Source organism: Coccinella septempunctata, chromosome 5 (assembly GCF_907165205.1).
Source record: "Coccinella septempunctata chromosome 5, icCocSept1.1, whole genome shotgun sequence".
NCBI classification, from domain to species: Eukaryota; Metazoa; Arthropoda; class Insecta; order Coleoptera; family Coccinellidae; genus Coccinella; species Coccinella septempunctata.
In genome coordinates, this window is record NC_058193.1 from 6948275 (window position 1) to 6960905 (window position 12631).

The 12631-nt window shown below is 36.7% G+C and overlaps 1 protein-coding gene across 1 annotated transcript in view; it reads right to left on the reverse strand.

Moving 5' to 3' along the window:
- LOC123314280 (RING finger protein narya-like) overlaps window positions 1-12631 on the reverse strand; it is a 39491-nt gene that overhangs the window by 5768 nt on the left and 21092 nt on the right. The window contains exons 3-4 of the mRNA XM_044899452.1: window positions 11006-11152; window positions 9192-9401 (exon numbers count right to left, since the gene is read on the reverse strand). Coding sequence (XP_044755387.1) covers window positions 9192-9401; window positions 11006-11152 — 357 coding nt within the window. The remainder of the gene's footprint in view (window positions 1-9191; window positions 9402-11005; window positions 11153-12631) is intronic.

Below are 12631 nucleotides of genomic sequence, written 5' to 3' on the forward strand. Positions count from 1 at the left end.
ACACGGACGAGAATCCCGCGAACACGATGACTCATTTCTACATGATGGGCATCTCCATCCAGCGCCGGGCAATCCATTGATAACAGATAACTGGCTTTTCTTGATATCACAACATGTTCCGTTGGCATGATAAGAACTGCCACAAAAACCAGCACAAACAACACCCGGCATCCTTCTTGATATGAATTGTTGACAAGTTTTACAGATAGCCATCGTTAATAATCCAAATATTCCACTTATACCAGCGATATTGGGGATGAAGAAATGGTTCCAATCACCACACTCGAATCTCTAGTCAAAAATCAGAATTTCTCGAACGATTCTCGAAGTACTTCACTGAAATATTACCGGAGCGTTGGTAAAACACATCTACTGGTGACAACTCCGGAATCGAACTACTTAAATGAAGGTGAGTTATCAGTCGGAGAAATAACATCTATAGCTTCCCAAATCAAAGGTTTGGAGGAAGTAGACAATGAAAAAATTCAGGAATGGATAGATTGTGATGAAGAAGAAAAAGGAAATCAAATTGTAGATGTCGATTATTTGAATAATCAGACGTTCGCAGAAAGTTCTGATGAAAATAGTGATGACGATGAAAATAATTGCGTCAAAAAGATAAGTCATCGAGAAGCAGGGGATGCAGTAAATTTACTTATCCAATATGTAACGTGGTTTCCTCGGAGAAACTTATCTCGAGCGCCAGCTATTCTTTTCACTAGGAAGAATAGCAAACCTACCAGAGTAGCTGCTAGTCGGAGACAGAGTTCGCTGTTATCTAGGGTGGTAGCGATAACGAAGTAGTCGAAATCAAATTATGTACCAGTTTATTCTCACCTTCGGAAACTGATTATATAAACAACGGAAATATGTGTAGGTATGAAATATGAGCGAATCGATCAGCAAACATACATTCTCGAAATTCGATCCGATCACGAGCACTTTGTGAAGTTAATACCGGGTACAGTGAAAAATCAACGCTTGTTCAAAAAAAATGCGCCAACCAGAACTGACGAAATGGATACTAAGGATGACCTCGCAAAGTGAAATGACTTGCTATACGGTATCGGGATGTAATTAATTGTATTTCTCCAGAAATGAAAGAAACACAACCAGGGCGGATCTATTCGAGACTTTTATTCGCTACCCCAAGGGCTAACGCTCCATGACTGATAGCGAAGAAAAGGTCTATTTTGAGCGCAACTACGGGATTTCACTGACGACGAGCGGTATCTCTTATTCTCTACCCCAAGGGCTTACGCACCATGACTGATAGCGAAGGAAAAAGTCAGACTCGCGAAACAGGGTAAAGTACGGCAAAGATAACAGAAAGCGGTACAGTACAGCAGTGTCAAAGAAATCACCGGTGTAGGTCTAATAAAGGAACTGAACGGTATAGACGGGGACTTACCTCCTTTATTCAAGGCACTCGCACAACGAAAACTAAAAATTAATTTCCAAGAGCACTAACCCTCGCAACACAAAATTTATTTTGAATTCGTTGAACGGCTCGTCGTGAACACAATCAAAGAAGAATCGCAGAGAAAAGAGCTAAGAGAGTAAAGTCACAAAAGAGAACGTCGCGGGAAAAAATTTGCTTTTATAGGCAAATCCCCCCACACGTTGAAGACAACAGTAAAAAACGTCGTCAGCTCCGGTTTATCGCATATCAACATCAGAAAAACGTCGAAATCATCAACGGCATGCAAGAAAAACAACGTTAACCACAGATAAACGGTTTTTTACATTTACTATGCCTATCGGAATGAATGTACTGAATATTTGAGAATTAAATATTTTTAAAGGCGGAAATGTGAAATGAGAGGAATGCACTAAAATGAACTCCAATTTTCCCAGAAAACTGGGATTCTTTACAAATATTTCGGAGATCAGCCTGGAATTGATTATATTCATGTGCTTCAGCTCAGAAAAATGAAGGAGATCATAAAGTGTAGAATTTACGAAGCCCAAAAACAAACAAAAATTAGCGATTTTTTCGAGTGATTTTTCAATGTGACATATAGACATTGTTCAATGTACGTTTAGACATTATGTATAAATATTAAAACTGTTATTTTTTGTTACATGTATCTAGTATTACGTGTTTTTTCTTTGTTTGACACATGGCTTTGTCTAAATAAATGATTGAATAATTATTGATTATTCGTGTTTTCGATTATCCGGTGAAGGCTCGGTCCCGACTGGCAAGGATAATCGGGGTTCTACTTTAAATTATATTTACCCCAAAATGAAATAATCCGGTAAGAATCGTTCGAATTCGATGCTCGTTCGGCTCGAAAATTTTCCCCTTTCAGTTTTGATTTGAAATAGTGAGATATTTATCGACATTTTTTGTGAAATTCAAAGAGCTTTTATATTTGTGTAAAGCCCGTTTGCAACAGCCGAGAATTCTCTGGAGAATTCTCTACAAAATTCTCGCAAGAAAAGGGCGGAGACTATTTAGTACGCAACTGAACAGAGAATTCTACCGAAAGTGCGTATGTAACGGTACATAATTCACGGCGCATGAAATCTCGAGTAAATTTTCTAGAGAATTCTCGGCTGTTGCAAACGGGCTTAAGGGGAGACCGGATATCCTATTACAGGTTATACAAAATAATTCGCCGAGTTTCTTATTCATATCATCAATTTTTCCTATTTTTTCCCATACAAGACTTCGTAAGCACGAAAAATTGTTTGTATGGAAATTTTATCAGAATGGGGAGGAGAGCAGAAATTTTTCATTTCATTGCAATGAACTTCCCAAGACGAACGCACTCTTATTGGTTAAAACTTTCAGGGTATGTAAAACGCGAGCCGGTGGTCTTTGATATATTTCATAAATATTGCGTTCATTTCTGCTTTCACTCTGGAAAAATGAATATATCGTAAAGTGATGCAGCTGGTGCTGTTCTGCAGCTGCAGCAAAACCCTTTGTCGGCCCTCAATAAATTGGTATTGGATATGGCATGAATGGGTGGGACAATTCTCTACTTGTTCACAATTTCCTAGGTACAGTCGTTATTCTCATTATTTTGGACGAAACATTTTTAGTTAGCATTCAGTGATTTTATACAGTGGGATTCATAACTATTGATAGGACCAAACGTGCCTTGAAAAGCCATTAGGTACAGGTACCCATATATCCTAATAGTTAAGAATCACCCTGTATACGGAATTTTTTAAAAGACTCTGTTTCTTTCACGCCTTGATGTACTCAAATAGTTGCCTTAAATTTCCCCAATTTATTCAAACCGTTTATAACCTGACCGATATGAGTGATACGGGGTTTATGTAAATAACAATGAGTCGCAAACTAGAATTAATCAAATACAACTGAGCTCATAAAAATTCAATGTGTGAAATGTTATAAAAGATAATTCGAAATTCGATTTTGATATTCTGACATTTCTCTTCGATATTGAAACATCAACTTCAGAATAAGTCGAATGAGGCTTAAAATCTGAAAATCTTCTCCGGGAAGCACTGGATTCATTCACCAGATTTAAAAGATATTTGATTTCTGATACTGAACGATTGACAGAACTTTTTGCTCCATTTACTTGTATAGGTCTTGAAACAAGTACAACAATCAATGAATAAATTTCATATAATATTATAATTATACTTCCAAAGGCAAATAATTGGAAAAAACTACTCAATAGATAAAACTAGAATATGCGTTATAATCATTAGATTTAAATATTCCGCTTTTAAAAAAAATTATCAACGACGAGACCACGAGACTCTCGAACGAGACTCGAGACGAGACAAAACTCGCAGCCTACGGGACGAGACTTCAAATCCTATCGGCGAGACGAGCCGAGACTACAGTAAATTCTCGTCTCGTTGGTCCCGTGGGCATCACTACAGAGGTCTTCAACGACTTCAGCTTATCTAACTTCTTCTGGCGATCAGCAAAAATGTATAGTTTGCTCAGCTCCACACGCTTTACATAGATGCCACATATTTCTAGCCAAAACTTTATTATGTCGAGTTATATACCATTCTTTGTGACATAGAAGATAATAAGAATAACATCGACATACGTGGCAGATGGGGATGATTGGGTTCCTCTACTACTCTACTCCTTCTAAATTTTTGGGTTATTCGTCAGGTTCTTTAAAGGAAAAAGAGGTTTTTGATTGTACCAAATGGATAGAGAATTCTTGAACGACAGGTTTCAGTACCTATATTAATCGAATAAGAAACGATTTGCGTAGTCGTTTCAGGAAAGAATATCCAGCAGAACTTATTCATATGGGAAAATCAAAATTATGTTCTTTGAAAATTAGGGATATAATCCTGGTAGAAGGTGTTGGAAACAAAAAGTTTTCTTGGCCTATGGGAAAAATTGAGGAAATATATTTCGGAAAGGATGGAGCCTGCCGAGTGACGAAATTGAAGACAGCTACAGGATTTCTAATTCGTCCTCCACAAAAATTGTATTTATTAACAGGAACATATTTATTAACACAACAGGACATTATGATACAGAAGAGAAACCAGAAGACCAGGAGAACCAGCAACAAAAATGTAGACTGTGAGTACATTCAACAACCGGAAAAAAAGAAATCGAGATATGGTAGAATTTTTTTTTATTTTGAATTTCCTCCTTAGGCCGGAGGATGTTGCATCCTCATTGTTATAATATTCATATAATATTTATGTTCGTAGTTCCGTATTTCATCCAGTTGTATGGATAATCATAAAGTTGTTCGGTTCTCTTTGTTGTAAGAGTAAAATTTGAGACTGAGGCGATCACTAAATATTTAAATCTTGCGCAAACTATGTCAACATGGGTGACTTTTCATTATCAGGCATAATCCGCACGAAGACATATAAAGTTTCTTCGAACATTCAATTCGATTCGATCTACGCCTTCCGCTTCGAATAGTGCATTTGGGTTTTCGAAATTCTTTGATTTTCGATCGCATTACACTCGCTTTTGTTCGCTTTGAAATTCCGCATTATTATTCGCTTTGATTTCCCGCATTATTGTTCGCTTTGCGATTTTCGTTTACGCATTTAGTTTGTGTTTTCAACACCGCATAAAACCAAAATTGGAGCAGATTTCCCGCAGCCAAGGGTCCCTGTGAAGAGCTGGGATTTGAAGCAGAGCTCCAAGAGTTCGCAGTTCGCTGTTTGGTAAGTCATCTCTGTTGACCGCATTTTATTCCCTTTTGAATTTTTTCATATATATTTCGCTTTCGCTCTAGCTTCAAACCGCAAGAAATACAGTCCGCTTTTCCCAGCCATTTACTGAGCTATCGGGCAAACAGAGTTGTTGTCAATAAAGAGAAAACGTTGAGATATATTAAAATTCACTATTTTTCTTTCGTCTATATAACGGGCCCAAATATGACAATTCATTCCTGCTCCAATAGAAATAGAGATTCGCGAACGTTTTCAGGGCCGCCGTCAGCTCCGGCAAACCGGGCACCCTGCCGAGGCGGCACATTCTGGGGGCGGCAAATCAGTTGATAAAACGATACCAATTTTTTCACACAAAAATTTTTTTCTTCAATATCGAAAAACGAACATTATTAATTATTAAAGTGAAATCGAAAAGGCGGCTTTTTGCGCTCGGTCGCCAAACAATTTACAAATATTGTCGAAGTACCGAATGAAAACGCATTTCGAACAGAAAACAAGGGGAATACCGCCAGATGGAAAACGATCAAAGATGCCGCATTCTACTCATAAATAACTATCAAAGTCAATATCTCCACCGCAGCCGTCACGCACTGTCCCTTTTCTTGAGTTATTGCTCTCTAGCCAGTCGGTTTCTTTGATGAACGTCACGGACTGTATAGTTTTTGAGATTCGGGACGGCTTCCAGGATAATTCAGAAAGAATTTTTACTTTCTGTTAGCCAATCCGAATTCGAAATGTTGATTTCTGGAAGAGATTTAAAATACTTGAGGAGCAAGAGTAACTATCAACCCTTTACAATAGTATATCGTGCATAAAGTAAATCAAGGGGTGTTTTCTGTGATATCGTGTTTATACGAATTGAGACTGTTGAAGATTTTCATATTATCTCTGTATCTGTGGAGTTTAGAATGTCAAATTGAATAATATTGAAGGTCAGTTCTGAATCTTTATTTTTCACCGTACAATACCGCCGTCGGCGTAGTTAGTAGATGTATAACACTCTTTTGTATTCCTTTTTTTTGCTATCGTTTTTTTAGATTCAACATTTACTAAGGCATATCCTCGGGCATATCAAATTATAAAAAAGACTTATCTCTAAATATCTACATTTTGAACATGCTCTACGTTATTCCATAAAGAATGATGTAGGGAAGAGTTGGACAAAACAGGATAGTTCGGTAAAACGGGATATCGGGCAATATTCGAAAATAAGCAGGGCCATTTGACGACTGGTAGTATAACTCGCTGTGAATTAGGTATGTATCTTCAAATATAGCAGTTCATTATTCAAATGAATTGTAAATCTGTAACGTGTGACAAGCTGCAATTCGTGAAGGTAGAGTTATACTATTTAGTTTTACCGGTAGTTAATGGAGAATTTTTCGATTTAAATTACGAAAAAAAAGAACGTATTTCATATGAAAATTCGAATAATTGTCTATATTTCGTGATATTTACAGATATGAAAAAAATATTTTTTCTCGTAAAAATCCTGAATAATATTTTGGAAGACGCGGTCGGACAAAATGGAATACCATGCAGTCGGATAAAACTGGATACTATCCCGTTTTGCCCAACCAAGAGATCTATTGGTTTCAACAAAGATTTTGAATTGAATTGTTCAACAAGCAGTGGCGGCTGGTCTGTGAGGGCTATAGGGCTACAGCCCCCCATACAAGAAATCACAAGAAATCAATCCTTTTATGCTATTTACCTTTAATGAAAATATTACATTCCACGGTTATTTATATAAGTTATTAATGTAAAACTTTCATGCGACTGCAGTTTTGTTTATTTCAATCATAATTCAGCAGTTCGTCCCTGCATGGGCGATGAATCGTATAGCCCCGAATTCTTGCATTCGGACATTCATTCGGCTCGAGCCGCAACTCTTCGTGTCGGTCGTTTTAAGGAGTAAAAGGGCTACGATAAAAGTCGCCCCTATCCGCTTCAGTCTAGCCGCTGCCCGCTAGCCTATAGACAACCTAGCGTGTGTTCGTATTTGTTTACGTTTTGAAATCATGGCGAACAATAGTGTTCAAAATATTTTAAAAACTGATTTCGCGAGGCTTTCGGTGGCAGAAAAAAGCCGCATTAAACTGCCGGGTAGACCGACTCCCGATTTAAATTTAACCCAGGCAGATAAAACTCCAAAAACTTCTTAAGCAAGACGATTCTCAAGACAAGTGTATAACAAGTGATAACGTATAAGCAAGGGCAGGATTTAGAGATTTGAAGCACCTTAATGAAAAAATTAAGAAGCATGAACAATCTGCCAAGCATGTAAATTGTTCGACAGAATTAACTTTTCTGGTTACGACTAATATCGCTGCTCAATTAGATTAAGCTTACCGGAATAATATTATTAAGCACAACGAGCAAGTAGATAAGAAAAGGTATGTTTTAAAAAGAATTATAAATTGCATCAAATTTTGTGGAAAATTGGTTTTAAAATTTCATATTTTTATTATTATTCTAGAAGTAGCCCCCTAGTGAACTAGATCACGAGCCGCCACTGTCAACAAGTCTAAAGAAGGATGGGAAAATGTGCGAGAAAAACGAATCGGCAGTAATAAACAAGAATAAAGAGAAGGTAAAAAATATAATATCTAACAAAAAGTCGACAAAAGAGAAGAGAGGAAGAAACAACTATTGTAGTAGTTCAAAAGATGAAGAGAAACCCGCTATAACCTGCATTTATTGTTCAGAATTGAACTCTAAATCAAAGAGTGCTGACGGTTCGGTAATGTGCCAGGACTGTCGTATTTGGTCTCACGAAGCTTGTGCCGGGTTTGAGAATGATGTTGATCCGTACTCGTGCGATTTTTGTACTTGCTGAAGTCTTGATTTGTTTTTTGAGTTTCCTAAGGTGTTCTGTTTTCAATTTCAATAGATATGTTTGACTCTCATAATCATTATCATTTTCATTCATACATCATCCCATCTCCCACCCGACTAGGAGGGCAAAACAGGATACTTTACCTTTTATCACAAACTAGCTGACCCGGCAAACCTAGTTTTGCCATTTAAATTATTTCTAGGGTAGATAATAATAACTAACTCATCGTGATTGCTCGATTGGTCGTAAGAAAAAGGAATGCCTTTTTTTCTGTTCTGTACAATTTTTTTTGGGAATATTTTCTTATATAAACCTTGCCCTAACAATAATAAACAAAACAAAAAAATAATTGTGCAATTTGTTGCGATCGTTTGAACAATAAAGCATTTTGAAGTAAACCATAGATCCTCTTTTATTAATATAGATATTACTTTTTTTATATAATCATCAAACAATGAAGGAATGCTCCATATTTGATATATAGAGAAGACACCAGAGAAGTTATTGTGCAGAAGTTGCAGTTATCGATAGCTTGTTTAGGGAGTTATAGGTTATATAACGTTAGCTATCCCATTTTATCCAACTCTCCCCTACTTAAACTCAATATAGACACAGCAAGGTGGCAACAAATTATTTGTGTTCTGCGGTGGCAACTGGCAAAATATCATTTTGCGGGGGCGGCGAAATTTTATTTTGCCGAGGCGGCGAAATGTCTGGCGGCTCGTTCAGTAAAGGCTTCTTCATCTGGCAGTCATTTCTTGATTTGAAGATGTCATTTAGATTATTTTTGTGGCACAATTTTCGTGTTTTAGTGATTATTTGAAAGTAACAGATGCCTATTATAGTTTTAGAAATTAGCAGTCCGTAAATCTTCTCCTAGAATGTGTTAGAGAAGTCTATTATTTATTTGATCCAAATTTCAATCAGATCACTTACCTACCAAAAATTTTTTAAATTGGTTAATAGTTCAAAGAAGCACGAATTTGAACTGCAAAACCGGGCCTCAATATAACGAATTTACAGAACATAATTTCACGTTTTATTAGTTCACTATTGAAACATAACAGTGACGAAGTCATGCATACGTATTAGGTACGTGCACTAAGAAATCAGACGTATTTTCACATCTACAATCATATTCATTCAACATTATCAGCTCAAGTTTCAATAATTACTGCTATTTTTGTTCATTTACCTGATTGTTCATTTTCGAAGCAGACAATCTCTGTGCAAACCCTGGAACTGTCTTCATTGGTGTGAAAAATGAAGGATAGCTTCTGTTGTCAGTACTAGTACTAATCTTGAACGGTTTCTCAGGGGTTATGGTAGATATTGAAGTGTTTTGAAATTGTACATTCTTCCGTATTGGGGTACTTGACATTGGTTTATCACGGTCACTGGAATTCTATAAAATAGAAATTCATAAATACTTGACGTTGATAAATTTATGTGAAATTATTCATTAATTTATTATACAGGGTGAGCCATCCATAACTTTCCCAAGTCACCCGAATCTACGGTACAGAGTAAAGCGAAATGTTGTGTATGGAGTATATTATAAAGGGTGGGCTATCCATAACTTTCCATCCCGAGTTTTGAGCTTTGAAATAGAATAACGAAAAAACGCTCAGATAGGTCAAATTTTATTGAAAGGGGGACAAATAAGGATGTTCAAATGAGTTTGATATCACTACCCCTCTAGCAGCAACACCTAACAGCTCTCATTTTTGAATAGGAAAAAAGGGTCGAGCAGCACCTTGTTGGAAAGGCAATTCAATTTCTTGCATGAGTGTTTTTTTTTTCATCGCTTTATTATTAAACAGAGTGACACAGTATTCCACCAATAACTTTCACACGGCGAATTTGGATCTTTGAGATGGAAAAACGTTCGGACGGGTCAAAAAATGAATTCGATATCACTACCCCTTTAGCCGCTACTACTTAAAACAATAATATTTTTTGTATATTCTACTGATGCAGGTAGATCTGGCAACGAAGATCGTTGCCAGATGATGATGAAGTGTTTAGGCATCCACGAAATGGATGGTGTAATCTTTCATTTTCTGCATTTCCCAGAACTTGCGTAGGTACCGTTCTTGCAGTCCCCAGCAACACCGCTCTGGGTGACTCTATAGATGGTTTCGTTCAATTCAAGTTTCTTCAGATTCTCTGTGAGTTTCTTTGGCATCAGGCTTGTTGATGAAATGACAATAGGAATGGTCTTGATATCTTTCAACTGCCATTGTCTTCTCATTGGTTTCTCTGGGTATCTGTATTATGAAATTTTTTCGATGTGCCTATCTTGTAGGTTGTTATCATTTGGAATCGCCGCGTCGATGAAAAGTGCTCTATTATCATCTTTATTCATCAATATGAGGTCAGGTCTATTGTGTCAATATTTTCGGATCTATGAGAACCGTGCTATCCCAATAGAGCTTGTGAATCATCCCCCGGTGATGTGTTGAATGCTTTCTTGTGTCGTACAGTCATAACGACAGCTATCGTCCGTCACTGAAGTGTCCTTCACAGATAATTCATATATAATTTGGAGTCAATTCGAAATTATTGAAATATCCATTAGGAATATTTTTCAATCCTCATCATCACACGCCACCTGCCCAACCAAGACCGAACCAAGCCTTGCCTACTCTGTAGAATCCTACACCCAACAATGACTCCCAAACAACACCATACTATAACCATTGTATAAAGACCTGTATAAAGACAATGCCATAACCATAACACCATATTTCATATAGCTCCTCGTTGGAATTGTGATAAATTTAGGAGGTGTTAATTTTAATATTATCCACAATAACAGTCATCTGAAATTGATCTCAAACCCATTTACGATCGTTTCACATAGAAGCTAGATGGTCTTTTTCTGGAGGATGCTAATAACGTACTGCGGTAATAGAATAACTTTTTGGGCTATTTGGCTCAGGTTTTAGTCGTATGGAATATTAGAAGGTATATGTACATTTCTTGAGGAATAATTGTATAACTTACCCTTATAATAGATCGCAACATTTTTTTCTCCTGTAAAAGCTTGTTATTGATTGTGTATTGTTTCATGCACTGTTGCTTTGCATATTCATATTTTTTGATATAATTGGCAAGGATGGATTCTCTGTGATTATTTTGGAAATTATAAATCTGCAACATATTAAAAAAAGTATTTCAGTATGCTGAATACACATAAATCGAAGATTCGAAAGAAGTCATGAAACTTGCTCGCTCTACTAAGAATCGAAACAAAATAATATAAATTTTCTGGATAAACGCAAAGACGGTAGCGAATGTAAAATTTAGAAATATTTCGATATATCCTGAAATGAGATATTTAAAAAACTTTTTTTTTCAGTTTGGTTTGAAGATGTTTTTTCGCTTCGACTTATGAAAACCTCACATTTTTCTCGTTATTCTTGAATAATTTCCATCCAACTTTTCTGCAAATGGTATCAACAGTATGAATATAAATATATACAGGGTATCTAAAATTGCTTGATTTTGGCTGTTTCTGGTACTTCTTCACTAGATAGAAGTCCTGAGCTCGATAAACAGGGTGACCACGAGAAACATGTACATTTTAGAAATAAATAAACATTATTAAATTTTGAAGATACTATTTATTCCCCTAATAGCACACAACGTCCATGGGACGTACAATTCATGTCCATTTAACGTCGGAACGTCCATGGACTTGATTTGTATGTCCTTTGGACGTTGTGTGCCGTGATGGACATAATACGGACTATATGACATATGTCCGTATCATATAGTTCCAAAATAGTCCCTGACCGACTCAATACAGGCAATGTCAAAAATATGTCCTTACTGGATATCCATTAGGTGTCCGTGATGAACATATTACGGACCATATAATTTATACATATTTATTACATGGTCCGTATAACGTCCATCACGAACACCTAGTGGATATCCGGTAGGGACATCTTTCGAATGTCCTCACCGGATATTCACTAGGAGTCCGTAATGGACGTAATATGGACCAAATAACATGTATATATTACATGGTCCGTATAACGTCCATGACGGACACCTATTGGATATCCGGTAGGAACATCTTTTGAATGTCCATACCGGATATTCACTAGGAGTCCGAAATGGACGTAATATGGACCAAATAACATGTATATATTACATGGTCCGTATAACGTCCATGACGGACACCTATTGGATATCCGGTAGGGACATCTTTTGAATGTCCATACCGGATATTCACTAGGAGTCCGTAATGGACGTAATATGGACCAAATAACATGTATATATTACATGGTCCGTATAACGTCCATGACGGACACCTATTGGATATCCGGTAGGGACATCTTTTGAATGTCCATAGTGGATATTCACTAAGAGTCCGTAAGGGACGTAAAATGGACCAAATAACATGTATAAGTTACATGGTCCGTATAACGTCCATCACGGACACCTAGTGGATATCCGGTAGGGACATCTTTTGAATGTCCTTACCGGATATTCACTAGGAGTCCGTAATATGGACCAAATAATACATACATGTATATCAATGAACACCAAAATTTAATATTATTTTTCACTAAACTCCTTCTTTTCCGCTTTGTAGTATATGAATATCTTATAAATATTATA